This window comes from Drosophila biarmipes, unplaced genomic scaffold, assembly GCF_025231255.1.
Source record: "Drosophila biarmipes strain raj3 unplaced genomic scaffold, RU_DBia_V1.1 ptg000008l, whole genome shotgun sequence".
NCBI lineage: Eukaryota > Metazoa > Arthropoda > Insecta > Diptera > Drosophilidae > Drosophila > Drosophila biarmipes.
The window spans coordinates 3,980,875-4,003,260 of record NW_026114529.1 but is presented as its reverse complement, the minus strand read 5'-3'; the positions used below and the strand labels follow the sequence as shown (position 1 = coordinate 4,003,260).

Sequence of the window (22,386 nt, the reverse complement as noted above, 5' to 3'; positions counted from 1 at the left end):
TTAAGAAAAAAGACTTCGCCTGGCTTTGTGAAGATATACCTGTATCTTTAAAAGAACCGAAAAACTTGGTAGAATTAAATGCTAGGATAAGCCAATGTTTAATGATTACATTGACATTGGTAAGAAAAAATTAATGAAAAAAAAACATATTCCTTTTTTTATATTTTTCATCGGGAAATGGGAAACCTTATTTGTGGTTCACAACACAACTGATAAGCCCCGGTCAATACCATGGTTACGGCATACGGCCAAATTTTCTTCTACATGCCAAATTATTGATCAGCATCACTAGACATGTCCGTCTGTCCCTCTGCCCGTCGGTCCGTCCGTTTCTACGCAATCTAGTCTCTCAGTTTTAATGCTATCGGGCTGAAACTTTCTTCCTTCTTTTGCAGGTACTATATAAGTCGGAACCAGCCGGATCGGACAACTTTATCTTACGGCTACCATAGGAATAATCGTGAAAAAATTTGTTAAAATTATATCTTTGGTGTTTTTAACATAAAATCTCGTAAGCTTGGAAATAACATTTTTTATTAGTTTTAAATTTTGAATTTAATTTAATCAAAATTGGCCGACTGTATTATATAGTTGCCATAAAAACGATTTGTGGGAAAATAATATTTAACTAATTATAGCTTGGGTGTTATTTGAATTATTATCTTATTATAATGCGAATATAATTTTTCCCGTTTTTAATAATTTTGAATTAAATTTAATAAAAATCAAACGACAATAACAAATAGTTGTCAAAGAATCGGTGAGAAAAAGAATTTTATTTTTTAATATCACGTATGCTAGCAACAATTCTTAAAAATTTAACAAGGTGTTACTAAGAGATTTCTCTCCACTTGTACATTGTACGAAGCAAAAAAAGCTGTTGTCATCTCTACCGTTCCAAAAGTCACATTCTTTTATAAACTTATATTTTTATATTACAAGGTGAGTTCCAAAGTAAACAGGACTTTTTTAATCTAGCGCCCTCTAGTGGCGCCATCTATATGTCAAGAGTCAGCTAATGTCAGTAAAAATTTCATGACATTTTATCTATTGAAAGTGAGGTTATTGAGTTTGAAGTGTCAGTGGTTTCAACGTTTTCAAAGTGGTCGTGAGGACATAAATGACGATGAACATGTGAGCCAACCAAAATCCGTGATCACCGAAAATTTCATCGAAACTGTGTGTGAATTCTTAAAAAATCAGTCGAAATCATCTTTGAAATTCATGGAAATAGAATTGAACATCTCCAAAATATCGACTTATCGCATTTTGACCGAACATTTGGGCTTATACAAGATGTGTGCACGGTTTTGTTGTTAAGTGAAACGTAAAGTTCCAAGAGCCCTCTAAGCGTCGTTTATACTCGTGAATAGTCAGCGTTTTGTTGATGTGTGCACCTTTACAGGTGGTAAATTCGATACTCTCTGCAAACAAAATAATTTTCAACTATATTAATTCCATATGGGAGGCTGGATGTATCTCTCTTGAGGTCTTGGACGACTGCCACTCTGAGACTTGCTGAACGGCTGGGCTAATCCAGGACGGCTTCCACCTTTAGTCCTGTGTCTTGAAGGGGTGCTGCTGGCCCTCCTGTGGCATGTGACTTACGAGTATATGCGCGCCGTCCTCCTGCTAAGATGTAGCAGTTTTTCTTCTGGTCCAAAGTCCACCGCAGTGTCCACTAAAATCTGCCCTCGAAGTCTTAATATTCTCTTTCTTCAACTTCTCGTTCTCAAAATTTTCTTTCTCCAAGTTATCGTTCTCCAAACTCTCGTTTTCCAATCTCATATCTTCCAACTTCTTACTCTTCCATTTTTCTTCACCATGCTGTTGCTACGGGCTTATTCGTCGCGTATCTGGTAGCCTCCAGGCCACCTTATACAATTGCTGCTGCACTTTGTGGGGAGTTATTCAGCTCCTTACATTGTCTTCATCTTCGGGAAAGAAATAAATAAACAGCCACCGCGTCCAGCTATGGGAAGGCCCCCATGGTTCGTTCACCTCCTGCCGGACTGCAAGTCACCACAATCGCCGCTTCTCCTTCTCGCCTCTGCTGCGCCTCTTCCTCCTTCCACCGCCGCTGTCCGTCCTCTGTCGCCTTCCGGTCTCGGAACCACCACCGAGGCTCTCACGAAAGATCTGCTCCTAAATATCTTTTGTTTGGGTCTAAACCTGTGAATTTTTCTTACCATCCTTGGGAAGTATTCCTGAAGGGTGTCCTTGGGCTGCATGCTTGGAGGATTTCCTTGAATAGGATTTCCCAAGTGTGTCCTTTGTGGGTATTTTGTGCCGTATTCAGTACATATCCGCTTTGCCTGGTGTAACTATGGATGACTCTTGGTTATGCCTGACGCCTACTCATCTTGCCCTGTAAGTTGGATCCCTTACTGCCTTGCCTGTACCCTTGTTTTGTGTTCAAGTGCATGTCAAGCGTGATCACGGTTAACACTGTTAAAAGCCTGAAGCAGCGATTCTGATGATGTTGAGCAGTTTAAAGCCATAAGCTTTTGTCGTCTGCTTGTAAGGGATTGTTCTGCTGAAGGCCGTGAATGCTATTACCGGGTCTTTTCATCCTGGACTCCGGTGTACACCCCCACTTACTACCTTTGCGTAGAAAGTCGTTCAACGGTTTGTCGGTCTTTGAAAAATCTGTTATAAATCGAAGAAACATCAACGCTTCTCCCAGGAATTGCCGGAGATGTTTGACGGTCCAGAGTGATTCCAATTCAGGGTTGGGGCTACATTTTCCGAAGCTGTTCCTATTACTTAACTAGTTTATCGATGTCATAGGTACAGCATTTCCACCTTTAAAATTGGTCATTATACCAAATTCAGCCTGTTTGATTCCTTAAGACACCGGAACACTCCTCTCAGATTTTTCTTGTGTTTTTTTTACCGAGCAATATTATGGCATCAATTACTTAGGCCAAAAACTCGCTTAAAGGTAGCAGGCGCAGAGTGGAGCACAAACGGCATTCCCCCATTTGGAATAATCCATTACCTGGCAAATGGATCTGCCAGTAACCATCTTTCAGGTCCAAGCTGCTGATGTACCGAGCTTTCCTCAGTAGGCGCAGTATTTAGGCTTTTTCGGGCTTCGCGTGGGTCTGTCTGAAGTCGACGGACAGTCTCCACTTGCCCTTACCATCACGATGGGGAAGCTTTTTGGACTCTATAAACTTGAAGAAGCTAGTGTTATTTTTCTAGATCTGTTTCCAGGAACTTCATTTCGTTTGTTTGTTAAACGACTGCTACCGATAGCTTATTCCTGGCTGGTATTATAATCTCGTGTCCAGCAGACTTAATTTCCCATCTTTCTTGTGTAAGGAAGTTTCATTTTGGTTTTGTAGCTGAGCCCAGCAATCATCCCAGCTGCGGACAACTGCTACTTCTTTTCAAGGGTAAATCCACTTCATTCATATTCTGCGACTGTTGCTCTCACTGTTGGGACAACTACGTTGGGCGCCAGATATAACGAATAGATTTTGTTGGTCTTGGACTCGAGAAATCTGGTGCGCGGCCTTACGTCACCGCTCTCATACTACGCCTTTCGAGACAATGATTGCCTGTCTCTCGCTTTGTCCCGGACGGTACGACTAGGATTTCGCTCAGTTTGCACTGTCAGTCAAGGCTTGCGCCAAGAAGTCGAAAATTCCACCCTAGTCTTACCCTAGTGCTTGTCGACCGTGACGTTCGTGCGCTACTCGATGAGTTCTCTGAGATGGCCGTGACGTGGCTGCCGGTGATGACGCCTCCGATGTCCCCTGCTCTGCTCTTTACCGTGATTGCTGCGATGTATCTTTCGTGATGTCCTGAACCACCGGCGTTCCAGTACTCGCTAAACCGTTGGGCTTCTTTAGGACGACGCCTCTTCAGCGAGCCTCAATTGCTCGCCCGTTCTGGCTGGTAGTGTGGTCCTCTGGAACTCGGGTTCTCCGGCTCTCCAGGACAACGGAAAATTAAGCAATTGTAATCTACTCTGGTAGGAAGGTAGTCTTACTTTGTGATCCCAGTTCAAACTACGAAGGGCAAATAAAACAAATTTGGTTTGTACCGACTCAATGCGGTCGATGTGCACTTGATATTGTGGACCGACGAACAGTATTCCAAAATTGGACGGACACGGGAGGTAAATAATAATGGGTTTTTAACCAATAACTTTTATGGCTTTGCTAACAGTAGACATTTTGTGGCACTCAAATTGAAATTTAGGGTCCACAAGAACACCTAAGCCGTTAAATGAATATATACGGTTACGTATTTTTAAGAAAGTTACTGATAAACGTAGGAGTACATCTATAAGAAGTCATAACGTTGCATTTAAGGCTTTTCAAATTGAAAAGGTTGTACTCACACTATCCATCAATATCTGGCATCATTATGCCAAAAGCTTTCAGAAAAAAAAACATTTTTCGGTTTATTTTTAAGGTAGAAAATATACCTTTCTGATGGTACTAAACAAGTAATAGGTAAAACAAAAAACGGAGCAAGTGGCAAAACAAAGAGAAAAAATGATAGTAAAAAATAGACAAAGGAATTTATGACTTTAAGAACACAAAAGTGTCATTACGTTCCTTATACGCTATCTACGACCTAAGGAATTTATATTTTTGAGGACCAAGGAGACAAGAGTTTGGAGAGCGAGAGAGTTTGGAGAGGAAGAGAGCTTGGAGACAAGAGTTTGGAGAGCGAGAGAGTTTGGAGAGCAAGAGGGTTCGGAGACCAAGAGAGTTTGGAGAGCAACAATGGAGACGGAGAGAGCGGAGACTTGGCGGGCGGAGCGAGAGTGCCGTGTGCAAAAAGGAGTAGCGGGACGCCGCCGGACTTTGGACTTTGGAAAGAAGGTGCCACATCTCAGCAGCGGTGCGGCACACAAACATGTCGCATGCGTCTCCGGGATCAGCGGGACGGCGGCATCAGGCTGGACGGCGGCGGGAGGCAGTGCGTCAAGGACAAGAGGGTCAAACAGAAACCATGGACTTTGGACCCGGTGTGGAGAGTTTTGGCGGGCCGTGTGCAAAAGGGAAATAACGGGTCCCAGAGGCCCTATATAAGCCCGCAGGGCGCTGGCAGCGAGATGAGATTCGGTCATTCAGTATCAGTCGAGATCAGTCATTCGGTCGAGAGCATTGAGATCAGTCATCGAGTGAAGAGAGCTTTCAGTCGAGATCAGTCAGTCAAGAGCGAGCAGTCAGTCGAGAGCAAGGAGTCGTCGGAAGCAGCGCCGTGGGAGCCTACGAGGAGCAAGATCGTCACGTCGAGACGTTCGGGATTGGGATTACTAGGAATCTCCGAACTGAGACACAGGTGGCTGAGGTCTAAGGAGGCGCCACATGGCTAAGTTCTGTTCTGTCCTGCCGACGAAGTCCTAGGGTCTACTAGACTGAGATTTGAAATCGAGAGTAGCAAGCCAGAAGGGAGAGAAGTCCCGGAGCGGCGTAACAGAACCCCTAGAGTAGCGAGCCAGAAGGGAGAGAAGTCCCGGAGCGGCGCAACGGAACCCCTAGAGTAGCGGGCCAGAAGGGAGAGAAGTCCCGGAACAGCGCAACAGAGCCCCTAGAGTAGCGAGCCAGAAGGGAGAGAAGTCCCGGATCGGCGTATACCCTCGAACCCAGCACAGAAGTCAAGACCTACAGCCACCTGTCAGGAGTAGTTCGCAGGATATCGCCACCAGCAAGCAGGACACCACACCGCAACGGCCACGCAAGGAGGATCGAGCCCGCAGGAACGGCACGGACAGTACGCGGAAGGGTGAGGCTAGGGTGGAACGTTCGTTTACACAAGGCACAGAAGCGAAGTGAAAAGCGAGGCAGCTCCCTGGCGTTCTGCCTTGACTGTCCGCACGATCTGAGCGGAAGCCCGTGGGACCATCCGGGACAGAGCAAGGGAAAGGCGGTCGGGTATCGAGAGGAGTGATCCTGGAGAGCTCGTCAGTCTGGTCACCCTAGTCTGAGAACGGTGGCGCTTCCCTAAGCCCGCACGGCTGACCCCATAGCGAGTCTGAATCGTGGCCGAGCAGTCACCGAGCCAGCCACGTCAGGAGCAATCAGCGGTCAAGGATCTTCGAGGAGCGAAAAGACAACCAGCCACGTCAGGAGCAATCAGCGGTCAAGGATCTTCGAGGAGCGACAAGACGACCCACACCGTCGGAGACAGCGAGACGAGCAAGTTATAAAGCCGACTGTAGTTATACCCGCAATAAACCCACTCCGAACCCGAGAATTCTGTGCCTTTTCACTGAACTACTGGGCGGTCACGTTTTATATAAATTTGGTGGGACGAACACACACAATCTACTGAGCTAGCCGCACAAATACCGTAGCGAGCAGAAACCAAAGAAATCAGTTCATTACATCTTAGCGCTTTATAATCACAAGTCATATCGCACGTTTACTACAATATTTGTATACGTAAATAACACGATTTTGAAATACGCGGAGCATAACAATAGATTGAAAACAATAGATGCGTTTATCGTGAATTTTCTATTTTTATAAACGTGTCACTCTTTTAAGAAAATAAAATAAATTAACTGATTTATCAACCACAAAGACATTATGCGTAAACTGCACGAATTTCTGTAGTTCTTTTTGTCTGACCTTTTTAATAAGTTTTTTTATTTAATTAAAACTTAATTATGATTAAATAAAATATTAATAGAAAAAATAATTAAAAAATGTATATATTTTTTTTTTGTTTTTATAAGGCCTGGCTATTTAAGGTTGATATTAACCAAACAATAATTTTATTATATAAAATTCAGTGTAATAATAACTACGAATAATCTGAAATATAAATCATTGAATTCCAAAACGTTAATGTTGTTTCATGGTCCTGGCCGTTTAACGCATGCACACATATATTTGTATTTGTAAATACGCTATTGTAAGCTTAAAGTCTAGTTGTTATTGTACGTCGTTTAACACGAAAGGTTTTTCTTCCGTTTAGTTGCTATCGACAGCGTCTTCTTCGACTTTTGCATCTAGTTGTTTTATCGTTTTCGCTCTGCGTCGACTAATCCATGGCATAAAGCTCCAAAGGCTGGCCCCAGCTAATAGCGTCAAACCCAAGGCATGGAATAGAGGATTATAATCATTGACTGCTTCAAACCAGTAGTTACATAGCGGCGGCCCAACCAACTGCAGCAAACCATTGACAAAAAGGCTGATACCATAGGATGAAGTCAATCGTTCTGTGCCAAGCATGTCTGCCATAATCACGGCAGTGATTCCTACGTAGATTCCGGAAGCTAGGCCAAACAGTGCACACCAGAAGCATACCGAGCTGTAAGCCCATGCGAAAGGCAAAAGCGCAAGGGAAAGACCTTATATGGACAGACCGCCAACAAAGTACCAAGTCTTGGGTATGTATCCCATGTCTGAAAGTGCTGATCCTCCTATACGTCCAATTAGGTCTGTAGCAGAGACAACGGAAAGTAGATACGCAGATAACGATTTGTTAAGCCCCCTAGCTTCTCCAAAACTAGGCAGCAAAATTATAAAATTTGTGTAGCTTATGGCATTTGTCGAATTTGAAATAAGTATGACCAAATACATAGGGTCTTTTAAAAGGCTTAGATCGAAAAATTTCGATCGTTGTTGATACTGATCTTTTCCTCGGCTTTCGACGTCAGTATGAGCGCCATCTTGTCTGGCCGAGTCGCCGCTAGCACCTCCTATTCCACTACTACCCACAGAGCGAATGGACAAATGGGAGGAGAATTCTTTTGGTTGGAACGACAATGTACTTCCATGATATGGCGTACTGACGTATAAAAAACTACTACTTGACGGTGAGCGTTTGGAGAGCCGTGTTTTAGATAAATTCCGCAGAGTAAGTTTGTTGGAACTTGAGCGACCCTCGGGCACTGCGTACAAGGAAGACTGCGAGTTCAATTGGCCAGGCGTAAATGTTTGGTTTCTTTGGGGTAACCTAATTGGGGTACTGATCTTACGAGACCGAGACTGAAACTGGTCTCCAGACGGAGACGTCCATGCGGACGCGCTCCGCACAAACTGTTTCTCGTCCTCGGGTAGATATAGTGGTGACGGAGGTGAGTTGTAAGTTAACAGTAAGCTTATCAGTATCCTCGTTTTTTGGGGGCAGACTCGTAAACATTTTCAAATTTCATTAAAATGCCAATGTTTTCCTCTTCGGGAATGTCTTCCAAAAGCTGGCATATACGAGGAATTCGAATCATGTGCAATTTTATCGGACCCAAAAACATATCTGCCGTGTACAAAGGGAGGATCGGAATATGGACAGTCGCATGAACTGCGCCGCCCGAAAATTAAGAAAAAAGACTTCGCCTGGCTTTGTGAAGATATACCTGTATCTTTAAAAGAACCGAAAAACTTGGTAGAATTAAATGCTAGGATAAGCCAATGTTTAATGATTACATTGACATTGGTAAGAAAAAATTAATGAAAAAAAAACATATTCCTTTTTTTATATTTTTCATCGGGAAATGGGAAACCTTATTTGTGGTTCACAACACAACTGATAAGCCCCGGTCAATACCATGGTTACGGCATACGGCCAAATTTTCTTCTACATGCCAAATTATTGATCAGCATCACTAGACATGTCCGTCTGTCCCTCTGCCCGTCGGTCCGTCCGTTTCTACGCAATCTAGTCTCTCAGTTTTAATGCTATCGGGCTGAAACTTTCTTCCTTCTTTTGCAGGTACTATATAAGTCGGAACCAGCCGGATCGGACAACTTTATCTTACGGCTACCATAGGAATAATCGTGAAAAAATTTGTTAAAATTATATCTTTGGTGTTTTTAACATAAAATCTCCTAAGCTTGGAAATAACATTTTTTATTAGTTTTAAATTTTGAATTTAATTTAATCAAAATTGGCCGACTGTATTATATAGTTGCCATAAAAACGATTTGTGGGAAAATAATATTTAACTAATTATAGCTTGGGTGTTATTTGAATTATTATCTTATTATAATGCGAATATAATTTTTCCCGTTTTTAATAATTTTGAATTAAATTTAATAAAAATCAAACGACAATAACAAATAGTTGTCAAAGAATCGGTGAGAAAAAGAATTTTATTTTTTAATATCACGTATGCTAGCAACAATTCTTAAAAATTTAACAAGGTGTTACTAAGAGATTTCTCTCCACTTGTACATTGTACGAAGCAAAAAAAGCTGTTGTCATCTCTACCGTTCCAAAAGTCACATTCTTTTATAAACTTATATTTTTATATTACAAGGTGAGTTCCAAAGTAAACAGGACTTTTTTAATCTAGCGCCCTCTAGTGGCGCCATCTATATGTCAAGAGTCAGCTAATGTCAGTAAAAATTTCATGACATTTTATCTATTGAAAGTGAGGTTATTGAGTTTGAAGTGTCAGTGGTTTCAACGTTTTCAAAGTGGTCGTGAGGACATAAATGACGATGAACATGTGAGCCAACCAAAATCCGTGATCACCGAAAATTTCATCGAAACTGTGTGTGAATTCTTAAAAAATCAGTCGAAATCATCTTTGAAATTCATGGAAATAGAATTGAACATCTCCAAAATATCGACTTATCGCATTTTGACCGAACATTTGGGCTTATACAAGATGTGTGCACGGTTTTGTTGTTAAGTGAAACGTAAAGTTCCAAGAGCCCTCTAAGCGTCGTTTATAGTCGTGAATAGTCAGCGTTTTGTTGATGTGTGCACCTTTACAGGTGGTAAATTCGATACTCTCTGCAAACAAAATAATTTTCAACTATATTAATTCCATATGGGAGGCTGGATGTATCTCTCTTGAGGTCTTGGACGACTGCCACTCTGAGACTTGCTGAACGGCTGGGCTAATCCAGGACGGCTTCCACCTTTAGTCCTGTGTCTTGAAGGGGTGCTGCTGGCCCTCCTGTGGCATGTGACTTACGAGTATATGCGCGCCGTCCTCCTGCTAAGATGTAGCAGTTTTTCTTCTGGTCCAAAGTCCACCGCAGTGTCCACTAAAATCTGCCCTCGAAGTCTTAATATTCTCTTTCTTCAACTTCTCGTTCTCAAAATTTTCTTTCTCCAAGTTATCGTTCTCCAAACTCTCGTTTTCCAATCTCATATCTTCCAACTTCTTACTCTTCCATTTTTCTTCACCATGCTGTTGCTACGGGCTTATTCGTCGCGTATCTGGTAGCCTCCAGGCCACCTTATATAATTGCTGCTGCACTTTGTGGGGAGTTATTCAGCTCCTTACATTGTCTTCATCTTCGGGAAAGAAATAAATAAACAGCCACCGCGTCCAGCTATGGGAAGGCGCCCATGGTTCGTTCACCTCCTGCCGGACTGCAAGTCACCACAATCGCCGCTTCTCCTTCTCGCCTCTGCTGCGCCTCTTCCTCCTTCCACCGCCGCTGTCCGTCCTCTGTCGCCTTCCGGTCTCGGAACCACCACCGAGGCTCTCACGAAAGATCTGCTCCTAAATATCTTTTGTTTGGGTCTAAACCTGTGAATTTTTCTTACCATCCTTGGGAAGTATTCCTGAAGGGTGTCCTTGGGCTGCATGCTTGGAGGATTTCCTTGAATAGGATTTCCCAAGTGTGTCCTTTGTGGGTATTTTGTGCCGTATTCAGTACATATCCGCTTTGCCTGGTGTAACTATGGATGACTCTTGGTTATGCCTGACGCCTACTCATCTTGCCCTGTAAGTTGGATCCCTTACTGCCTTGCCTGTACCCTTGTTTTGTGTTCAAGTGCATGTCAAGCGTGATCACGGTTAACACTGTTAAAAGCCTGAAGCAGCGATTCTGATGATGTTGAGCAGTTTAAAGCCATAAGCTTTTGTCGTCTGCTTGTAAGGGATTGTTCTGCTGAAGGCCGTGAATGCTATTACCGGGTCTTTTCATCCTGGACTCCGGTGTACACCCCCACTTACTACCTTTGCGTAGAAAGTCATTCAACGGTTTGTCGGTTTTTGAAAAATCTGTTATAAATCGAAGAAACATCAACGCTTCTCCCAGGAATTGCCGGAGATGTTTGACGGTCCAGAGTGATTCCAATTCAGGGTTGGGGCTACATTTTCCGAAGCTGTTCCTATTACTTAACTAGTTTATCGATGTCATAGGTACAGCAGTTCCACCTTTAAAATTGGTCATTATACCAAATTCAGCCTGTTTGATTCCTTAAGACACCGGAACACTCCTCTCAGATTTTTCTTGTGTTTTTTTTACCGAGCAATATTATGGCATCAATTACTTAGGCCAAAAACTCGCTTAAAGGTAGCAGGCGCAGAGTGGAGCACAAACGGCATTCCCCCATTTGGAATAATCCATTACCTGGCAAATGGATCTGCCAGTAACCATCTTTCAGGTCCAAGCTGCTGATGTACCGAGCTTTCCTCAGTAGGCGCAGTATTTAGGCTTTTGCGGGCTTCGCGTGGGTCTGTCTGAAGTCGACGGACAGTCTCCACTTGCCCTTACCATCACGATGGGGAAGCTTTTTGGACTCTATAAACTTGAAGAAGCTAGTGTTATTTTTCTAGATCTGTTTCCAGGAACTTCATTTCGTTTGTTTGTTAAACGACTGCTACCGATAGCTTATTCCTGGCTGGTATTATAATCTCGTGTCCAGCAGACTTAATTTCCCATCTTTCTTGTGTAAGGAAGTTTCATTTTGGTTTTGTAGCTGAGCCCAGCAATCATCCCAGCTGCGGACAACTGCTACTTCTTTTCAAGGGTAAATCCACTTCATTCATATTCTGCGACTGTTGCTCTCACTGTTGGGACAACTACGTTGGGCGCCAGATATAACGAATAGATTTTGTTGGTCTTGGACTCGAGAAATCTGGTGCGCGGCCTTACGTCACCGCTCTCATACTACGCCTTTCGAGACAATGATTGCCTGTCTCTCGCTTTGTCCCGGACGGTACGACTAGGATTTCGCTCAGTTTGCACTGTCAGTCAAGGCTTGCGCCAAGAAGTCGAAAATTCCACCCTAGTCTTACCCTAGTGCTTGTCGACCGTGACGTTCGTGCGCTACTCGATGAGTCCTCTGAGATGGCCGTGACGTGGCTGCCGGTGATGACGCCTCCGATGTCCCCTGCTCTGCTCTTTACCGTGATTGCTGCGATGTATCTTTCGTGATGTCCTGAACCACCGGCGTTCCAGTTCTCGCTAAACCGTTGGGCTTCTTTAGGACGACGCCTCTTCAGCGAGCCTCAATTGCTCGCCCGTTCTGGCTGGTAGTGTGGTCCTCTGGAACTCGGGTTCTCCGGCTCTCCAGGACAACGGAAAATTAAGCAATTGTAATCTAGTCTGGTAGGAAGGTAGTCTTACTTTGTGATCCCAGTTCAAACTACGAAGGGCAAATAAAACAAATTTGGTTTGTACCGACTCAATGCGGTCGATGTGCACTTGATATTGTGGACTGACGAACAGTATTCCAAAATTGGACGGACACGGGAGGTAAATAATAATTTGGTCGTATAAGGGTCTTTTGATTGGGTTTTTAACCAATAACTTTTATGGCTTTGCTAACAGTAGACATTTTGTGGCACTCAAATTGAAATTTAGGGTCCACAAGAACACCTAAGCCGTTAAATGAATATATACGGTTACGTATTTTTAAGAAAGTTACTGATAAACGTAGGAGTACCTCTATTAAAAGTCATAACGTTGCATTTAAGGCTTTTCAAATTGAAAAGGTTGTACTCACACTATCCATCAATATCTGGCATCATTACGCCAAAAGCTTTCAGAAAAAAAAACATTTTTCGGTTTATTTTTAAGGTAGAAAATATACCTTTCTGACGGTACTAAACAAGTAATAAGTAAAAAAAACGGAGCAAATGGCAAAACAAAATGATAGTAAAAAAATAGGCAAAGGAATTTATGACTTTAAAAACACAAAAGTGTCATTACGTTCCTTATACGCTACCTAGGACCAAGCATAACACTTAGCGCTTTATAATCACAAGTCATATCGCACGTTTACTATATTATTTGTATACGTAAATAACACGATTTTGAAATACGCGGAGCATAATAATAGATTGAAAACAATAGATGCGTTTATCGTGAATTTTCTATTTTTATAAACGTGTCACTCTTTTAAGAAAATAAAATAAATTAACTGATTTATCAACCACAAAGACATTATGCGTAAACTGCACGAATTTCTGTAGTTCTTTTTGTCTGACCTTTTTAATAAGTTTTTTTATTTTGTTTATTAAAAACTTAATTATGATTAAATAAAATATTAATAGAAAAAATAATTAAAAAATGTATATATTTTTTTTTGTTTTTATAAGGCCTGGATATTTAAGGTTGATATTAACCAAACAATAATTTTATTATATATAATTCAGTGTAGTAATAACTACGAATAAGCTGAAATACAAATCATTGAATTCCAAAACGTTAATGTTGTTTCATTGTCCTGGCCGTTTAACGCATGCACACATATATTTGTATTTGTAAATACGCCATTGTAAGCTTAAAGTCTAATTGTTATTGTACGTCGTTTAACACGAAAGGTTTTTCTTCCGTTTAGTTGCTATCGACAGCGTCTTCTTCGACTTTTGCATCTAGTTGTTTTATCGTTTTCGCTCTGCGTCGACTAATCCATGGCATAAAGCTCCAAAGGCTGGCCCCAGCTAATAGCGTCAAGCCCAAGGCATGGAATAGAGGATTATAATCATTGACTGCTTCAAACCAGTAGTTACATAGCGGCGGCCCAACCAACTGCAGCAAACCATTGACAAAAAGGCTGATACCATAGGATGAAGTCAATCGTTCTGTGCCAAGCATGTCTGCCATAATCACGGCAGTGATTCCTACGTAGATTCCGGAAGCTAGGCCAAACAGTGCACACCAGAAGCATACCGAGCTGTAAGCCCATGCGAAAGGCAAAAGCGCAAGGGAAAGACCTGATATGGACAGACCGCCAACAAAGTACCAAGTCTTGGGTATGTATCCCATGTCTGAAAGTGCTGATCCTCCGATACGTCCAATTAGGTCTGTAGCAGAGACAACGGAAAGTAGATACGCAGATAACGATTTGTTAAACCCCCTAGCTTCTCCAAAACTAGGCAGCAAAATTATAAAATTTGTGTAGCTTATGGCATTTGTCGAATTTGAAATAAGTATGACCAAATACATAGGGTCTTTTAAAAGGCTTAGATCGAAAAATTTCGATCGTTGTTGATACTGATCTTTTCCTCGGCTTTCGACGTCAGCATGAGCGCCATCTTGTCTGGCCAAGTCGCCGCTAGCACCTCCTATTCCACTACTACCCACAGAGCGAATGGACAAATGGGAGGAGAATTCTTTTGGTTGGAACGACAATGTGCTTCCATGATATGGCGTACTGACGTATAAAAAACTACTGGTTGACGGTGAGCGTTTGGAGAGCCGTGTTTTAGATAAATTCCGCAGAGTAAGTTTGTTGGAACTTGAGCGACCCTCGGGCACTGCGTACAAGGAAGACTGCGAGTTCAATTGGCCAGGCGTAAATGTTTGGTTTCTTTGGGGTAACCTAATTGGGGTACTGATCTTACGAGACCGAGACTGAAACTCGTCTCCAGACTTCGAGTAACTTTGAACAACCGCTGCGGACGCGCTCCGCACAAACTGTTTCTCGTCGTCGGGTAGATATAGTGGTGACGGAGGTGAGTTGTAACTTAACAGATGCTTATCAGTATCTTCGTTTTTTGGGGCAGACTCGTCAACATTTTCAAATTTCATTACAATGCCAATGTCTTCCTCTTCGGGAATGTCTTCCAAAAGCTGGCATACACGAGGTATTCGAATCATGTGCTGTTCAACAGGCTCATAGAAAAGAGCAGCAACAAATACATTCAGCGTAATGCCTCCCATGATTAGGCAGGAGCCATGATAGCCGTAAGTCTCGAGTAGCCAGCGGAGAAGGGGTGGAAGAATAATGCTGCCCAACGCGCTACCGGAAATGCATAGGCCATTAGCTAATCCGCGTAGTCTCGAAAAGTACGACGTCACAATGTAGACAGTGGGCGGAAAAGAAAGCCCAGCCCCAATCCCGACCAAAACGCCATAGCTGAAAAACAAAAGTATGAGGTACTTTTAAATATATAACTGTGCTGCCCAATTTACCTGATGTACAAGTACTCAATAGATGATGCCCAAAAGGAGAGTATCATTCCCAGTGATGCAGAGGCTCCACCAAGTAGGGTGACTGTGCGGTATGAGTACTTTACAGACAGTATGCTCGAAACTGGCCCTGCAAATAAGATTACACAGTTATAAATGGGGCCTTATTCTTAAGGTAAAGTACTTCTGTACTTTTGTCTCTTACCCAACGAACTGTACAGAAAATAGCACAAAGCAGGTATCCAGGCCGCCTTTGTGGGTGAAGAGTTGAAAGCATCGGTGAATTCCGAAAACAGTACTCCAAAACTTTTAATAGTTCCAGGGATGAGGATGTTAGTCAGACACGAACCCAAAAGCACAAGCCAACCCCATCCACCATCAGGCGGAACCAGATCATATTCTTTACCATCGTTTTTGTTGTGTAAGTCAACTGCGCATTAATTAAAAAAAAAATTTTTTTAATTTTAATTTAAACAAGAAAGAAAGCCGCCTTCGTCAAGCCGAAGTTTGTTGTTCTATATATACAGCAGAAATAATAAGATAATGTTACATGTGGGGGTGATATTTGGACAAATCAAGATAGTGGCCTGTCAGGATGACGTAAATATATATTTACTTTAAGAGGCTTCTGGAATTCCTTTTGGAGAGAGATCCAAGCTTTAAGTGGTAGACTGGGACGAGGTCGCAATAAAGCCCAGGGCAAAAGAAGGGCTCTCGCAGAAACCAGTGAAACCAGAGAGGATCCGTTATATGCTTAAGGCCTGCAATACGGATCTGAAAACCACGGTTTGGCAAATTCTGAAAGCGGAACCGGCGCAGAGCGCAAAGAAATCGATTAACCCCTCGATAACAGAGAAATTTAGCAAATTACTGAGGACAGTTAAGGGTCGCGCGTGTTAAGGACACGAATACGTAGTGGTGCACGTGTAAGTTAACTAAGTAGCTAACGGACGGAGTCGATGACCGAATGTCCGCAGCCCAGCAGCGGCCAAAATTGCTGACCCGATGCTCATGCATATTTGCGTGGGCGCTAGGAGTATCATGTTATGTTAAGCTTTAAGTCGAAAAATAAATTCAGTTTAATTATGTTATTCAAAGAATAAAGAACACAAGCAACACAAACAACTCCGGCAACCGCCGTTATACCCTTGCAAGGGAGACAAAGCTAGCTGCAGCGAGTTTTTCGTCATAGAAAAGCATTACAAAATTTTATTAAAAGCTAGAAATATAAAGCATTACTTAAACTATTCCGAGAAAAGGCATGAAAATATATAAATATAAACAGTAAATATATATATAGCAAAATGAAATGGTCCACCAAGTTAAGGTTCTGGGCCTAATCAGAATACTATTAAGCGAATGAACACGGTTTATTTAAAATAAATTAAAAAAATACTCTTGATTTCTGGTTCTGGTCGTCGCGCTTGAGGTTAGTTCTAGTTTCTAGTTAAACCAAGATATATGGAACAAAAAGTGAGAATTTCACTTTATATTGTTTAAAAAGTTGGTTAATAACTTTCTTAAGGCTTTTAGGTTCTACTTGTCTCGTTTCGATAGAGCGTTAACTATTTCCTTATCTTTCTCGTCAATTAGAAAAAAATTGTACAAATGAAAAACAGAGAAACCGCAATTTGAGCGATCCCGCCGCTCGTATACCTGCTCGACGATTTCTCACTAGGTTTCATTGAAATTAGGTAGTAAGAAAAGAGTTGGGTTTTTTCCAGTAACGCCTTGCGCAACCCTTGCACACCCCTTGTAAGGTCATTCTTCCGAGACTTAGCAGTCAATAGAGTCGGTGTCGGTGTACCTGCCAGTCCCAGGACTACCCCTTTCTTTACGAGCCGAATTTTGGTGTCTTCTTTGTACAAAAATTAAATGAAAATGATATTCCCCCAGTGGGTGTGAGCGTGATCCCGCGCAGCCCTCCAGTTGAAGGGGATATCCAAATGCTGTCCTTAGGCTCGTGACCACATAAAAGGTTAAAAGGTGTCCGCCCAGTTAATTCCTTGTTCACTATCCATTCCATTCATGGCGAGACCACAATCAAAGAAAAATGCTTCATATCGCACATTTGACGGAATAATCGGCCTAGACCTGTTAACCCAGGTTGGGGCATCTCTCTGTTTAGCTTCCGGCCAACTCAAATGGGGTACGGAAGCCAAAAAAATAGATTGCTCAGATGCGCCACCTTTGATAAAGAGTACCTTTTTAAAAATGCTCAAGGACCGGAAAAAGGCTATTGCAAATCCAGATGAAGCCCTACAGTATAACACTTCGGTGGTCGCCACCATTTATGCGAAGTTATATCCGTACCTTATGGGGGCGGTCGACTTCGTGAACAAGGAAATACAAAATTTTCTGAATAAGGGTATAATTCAGAAATCAGTGTCCCCTTACAATAACCCAATATGGGTAGTAGACAAGAAGGGCACTGACAAAGAGGGTAACAAGAACATGCGACTAGTAATAGACTTTCGCAAACTTAATAAGAGAACAATATTCAAATATCTGAATGACGTTTGTGAACTTGGACAAGGACAAGTATTTCACGCCATTGGACCTTAAGACGGGTTATCACCAGATCGTGCTCGCAGAACGCGACCGTGAGAAAACTTCCTTTTCGATAAACGGGGAAAAATATGAATTTCGAAGGCTCGCTTTTGGTCTGAAAAATGCGGCCATCATATTTCAGAGAACAATTGACGACATTTTGCGAGAGCAAATCGGCAAATTTTGTTACGTATGTGTATGATGTGATCATCTTTTCAGAAAATGGACAATCACACATGTAGATTGGGTTCCAAAGCCCCTATTCGAAGCAAATATGAGGCTGCAAGTAGAAAAATCGCGCTTCTTCAAAAAGAGTGTGAGTTTTTTAGGGTTCATTGTAACTAGTGATGGCGCGACGACTGATCCAGAAAATGATTAAAGACTTTCCGGAACCAAAGTCTGTCGAACTATTACAGATGTTTTACAAAGGATTTTGCTGCTATAGCAAGAACTATTTCTGATATCCTATAAGGGGAAAATGGAACTATCAGTAGACTTAGGTCACGGAACATTCCAGTTCAGTTCTCTGAAGCGCAGCGAAAGGCGTTTCAAGAGCTGCGAAATATCTTGGCATCTGAAGATATATTGCTGAGATACCTCGATTATAAGAAAGCATTTGATCTACCGACAGATTCCCCGGAATTCCGCATTGGTGCAGTGCTGCCCATTACAATGATCTTAAGGACATTGAAAGACAGGAAGGTAAATTATGCCACTAACGAAAGAGATTTGTTGGCTATAATTTGGGCATTGGCCAAACTGCGGCATTACTTGTACGCGGTCAAGGATATAAATATCTTTAGCAACCAACAGCCATTAACTTTTGCAGTTTCGGAATCCCACCTGAACGCTAAAATCAAAATTATGAGTCCGGGGCGCGCATTTTTTTCAAGCCTGGTAAAGAACATCTGGTTGCCGATGCACTATCTCGGCAACAACTTAATGTCATGGGGGAGCAAGACGCTAAATCGTGCGTAGCTATTATACACAGCGAACTCTCCCTGACCCACACAATTAAGGCAACGAATAAGCCCTTAAATTGCTTCCAGAACCAGATAACTATGGAGGAGGCATATTTTCCACTAAAACGCAGCTTTGTTCTCTTTGGAAACAAGAGACGGCATGCGATCAGCTTGTCCTGCAAAGAGTCATTACTTGATGCGCTAGTGATGTAATAGTCCCTAAGGGCGTAAACGCCATCCACCGCAATGATACAGAACGAACTGGTTCGCCAATTAGACATTGCAAAAGTCGCGTAACGGACATTTTTCAATTGCAGAGAAACGAGAAATCCTCTCCGCTAAACACAACAAGGCTAACAGGTCGGCCCAAGAAAATGTAAAGCAGGTACTCTCCGAGTAATACTTTCCATAAATGGCCAAGTTAGCTGCCGAGATCGCAACGAATTGCAAGACGTGCGCAAAAGCCAAATACGAGAGGCACCCAAAGAAACAGGAGCTTGGCGAGACGCCGACCCTCTCTTACGTCGGAGAAATGCTTCAAATTGACATTCTTTCTACGGATAAGAAATACTTCCTCCCTGCATTGACAAGTTTTCAAAATTTGCCGTCGTTCAGCATGTCCATCATTTTGGTGTGAGCACTGCAAATGCACCACCCCTCCATAGCGTCTCAAACGGACAAGTGGAACGCTTTCACACCACCACGTCGGAACTCGCGCGTTGCCTTAAAATCGACAAAGGGTTAACGGACACTGTGGAATTAACTTTACTAGCCACCACCAAGTTAACATGTCGATTTATGCGGCCATTAACAAACGATCAGTCGACGTGGTGAAAGTGCACCCAAACGATCCGCAAGCGGAAACAAAGGGCAGGATCATAAGGGCCAGGGAAAATATCTCCCAACAAAAGAGGTTATTCGAGGTCGGCGAGAAAATCATGGTTAAGTCAAACCGAAGACTTGGTAACAAACTCACACCACTGTGTGACGGGAAAGCCGTAGAAGCGAACCTGGGGACCACGGTCCTCACCAAGGGAAGGGTGGTCGACAAAGACAACATAAAATAAAAAAAGTTTTTAACCATATTTTCCATTTAGCCACTTGGCACACATTTGTAAGTAAACCGCTGACGCGGCATTTGGCCGGATGCTCGTGCATAGCCAGCAAACACAGCATATTTGCGTGGCCGCTATGAATTTCATTTTTGCCAACTTTAAGTTCAGTTCGCTTTAAGCTCTATACGAAAAAAGAACACAAGTTCTATAGCATTGCAAAACTCCGGCAACCGCCGTTAAATATCTCGTATTATTTTGCACTGACTGGGTCTCTAGGCCAGCAGGCGAAGGGGACAGTTACCTCCCAACGTAAGTCAACCTAATCTGCAATTGTGAAGGTATATTCATCCGGCTCTGACTGCAGCAAGGCATCCCCGATCTTCAAATACGAGAACCAAGTTAAGGCCCCCTCCTCCCCCGCACTAGCAAGCGGGCTTCAGCAGGTGCGACCAGCGGCAAACATATTCCTCCCGCGTTTACGGGAGGCAACCACAAGCTGCTGGCCGCTACTCAACTATAACGGGCGTTCCCAGAAGCGACCGCTTCCCCCGCGCCCACAAGCGGGCATCTCCGAGAAGATCAGCGTTTCACCAGTGTGGCTAAAGACGACCACCCTTGGCCACACACACGTATCACATATTGTTTCTCTCGCACATACGTGTGGGCTCATTGAAGAAGACCACCCTTTACAGTGCGGCCGTCGAGGACCACCTCATGCCGCGCCCTTCAACAAGATTAATTGGCGCTCAACAATAAAAACCAAACGGTTTCGCTTAGATATTTTTAAATTCTTGGAAGAAAAATTTTATCTTTGAGGAATAAACCACAGTAAATAAAATGTAAGTGAATCCCTTATTTAAATATTTTCTAACCAGTCTGCAAAGTAGAAATAGTTAATAAAGAATACTAAGAGAGTAAAACGGCTCCGAGCCCGATAAAATTCGGGATTTGATTAACCAAAATAAAATATATAAATATATTTCGTAAAATTCAATCATTTTTCTGGTTTGAAATATTTTGACTATGAATCGAGGCTGTGTGTCAGTCTTATTTACCCTATACCTCTTATAATTTACAATATTATAATAAATAATAATATTATAATATAACAAAATAAAATATATAAATATATTTCGTAAAATTCATTCATTTTTCTGGTTTGAAATATTTTGACTATGAGTCGAGGCTGTGTGTCAGTCTTATTTACCCTATATCTCTTATAATTTACAATATTATAATTTTTATATATTTACCACTACACTAATTTCTATGCAAAGGCACAGGGCTACTACCCTTAAAATAAACTAGGTGAATTATATAGTGATGAAATACGAGCCTTCATTTTGGCGGCTCTGTGTCCCCGTTTTCTAATCCTTTTGTGTGAGTATATGAGCTCGCCATTTTCTAAGTATATAAGCGTCATGCAGTACGCTAGCGATTCAGGGTCAGATAATGAAGAACTCATTCGAGCTTCCTCTCCGAAAAACACGCGTAGAAACCTTCCAGCGGGCGAAAGGGTAGACCTCATGGATACTGAACAACATAGAGAAGAAGTGCAGGCGGCTATTGACAACGCCCTGGCCGGACAGGCCGCCGCAAATTTACAAAAAGAACGGGAGTTTAGACAAGTAATCGATGAATTGATCAGCCAAGTGGCAGAATTGCGTGCTGCGCGCGACATCCCGAAGTTCGGCCCCAACGCCAGAAATTAAGGCTTATGCAGCCATAGAAATTGGGGACACAGTTTAATGCAGCGAGCCCCTGGACGCTGTCAAGTGCCTACCCGAATTTGTGGAAGCACAGGAGTCATATGTTTCGTGGAGGCAAGCCGCCACCGCTGCCTACCACATATTTAGACGATGCAATGGTAGTTTACGCCAATTTCAGGCAGTGATTATCATAAGAAGTAAAATAAGAGGCCCTGCTGATGCAGTGTTATCCTCCTTTGGCACAATTTTAAATTTTGACGCGATCATAGACCGTTTGGAATTAACTTACAGTGACAAACGGCAGATCCACGTCATTGAACAGGAGATGGGCACCCTCAGACAGGGAAGCCTCACACTCCTGCAAAATTGCGATGAGGTTGAGAAAAAACTCACCTTACTCACAAAGAAAGCCACGATGTCGTACGAGACATTGGCGGCAAGAATTCTGTATGATAAATTCCAGGGCCGATGCGCTCCGGGTATTTATTTTAGGCCTTAGACGCAGCCTATCTGATGTCCTCTTCTAGGCAAAGCCGAAGGACATGCCAACTGCGTTGGCATTAGCGCAAGAAGTGGAATCAAACCACGAAAGGTACACGTTCGCAACATCGTTTGCAAAGAGTCTAGAGGATAGGGACCGTAAGACGAGTCCAAAGAAGCAAAGGCGCCATCAGGATAGAAATTTTTCCCAAACAGACCCCCAGATTGGTATTAATAAAAATCCCCATTATACCAAACAAGTTAAAGCGCAGATATAATCTGACCCGCGCAATAACAGATTGCAGAGTACACCGGAGCCGATGGAAGTCGACCCTTCTGCGATGGTTTACATACCTGCCAAAGCTCCACAGGAGACCGGCAAAGTCCGAGCGCACAGGCGCCCATAGAAAACAGCAGAGGATAAACCACGTCAACCAACGCTCAGATCAGGAAGATAAATCTAACGCCAACACTGCGTCCAGCGCAATAGCAGATTTCAACGATGATGCTTTTTGCGAATACGATTCAAACGTAGTCGAAGAGTAGCAGG

General features: G+C 42.7%; 2 protein-coding genes across 8 annotated transcripts in view; both read right to left on the bottom strand.

Annotated features, from left to right (window-relative positions):
- Window positions 1-6,666: 6,666 nt before the first annotated feature.
- Window positions 6,667-8,290, bottom strand: LOC127011779 (monocarboxylate transporter 10-like; the record flags this gene model as incomplete). The annotated part of the gene is given in 2 exon segments (XM_050889858.1): window positions 6,667-8,084; window positions 8,087-8,290. Coding segments are annotated over 2 exon segments (1,344 nt in total), but the record flags the coding sequence as incomplete, so codon positions are not given.
- Window positions 8,291-13,225: 4,935 nt separating this feature from the next.
- The window catches only part of LOC108025964 (monocarboxylate transporter 13), a 100,576-nt gene continuing 91,415 nt past the window's right edge, over window positions 13,226-22,386 (bottom strand). For all 7 annotated transcript variants that reach the window (XM_050889840.1, XM_044093773.2, XM_044093774.2 and 4 more), the window contains 3 exons: window positions 15,286-15,510; window positions 15,084-15,210; window positions 13,226-15,027 (listed from right to left, as the gene is read on the bottom strand). In XM_050889840.1, the coding sequence (XP_050745797.1) occupies window positions 13,503-15,027; window positions 15,084-15,210; window positions 15,286-15,510 (1,877 nt within the window). In that variant the 3' untranslated portion in view covers window positions 13,226-13,502. The remainder of the gene's footprint in view (window positions 15,028-15,083; window positions 15,211-15,285; window positions 15,511-22,386) is intronic.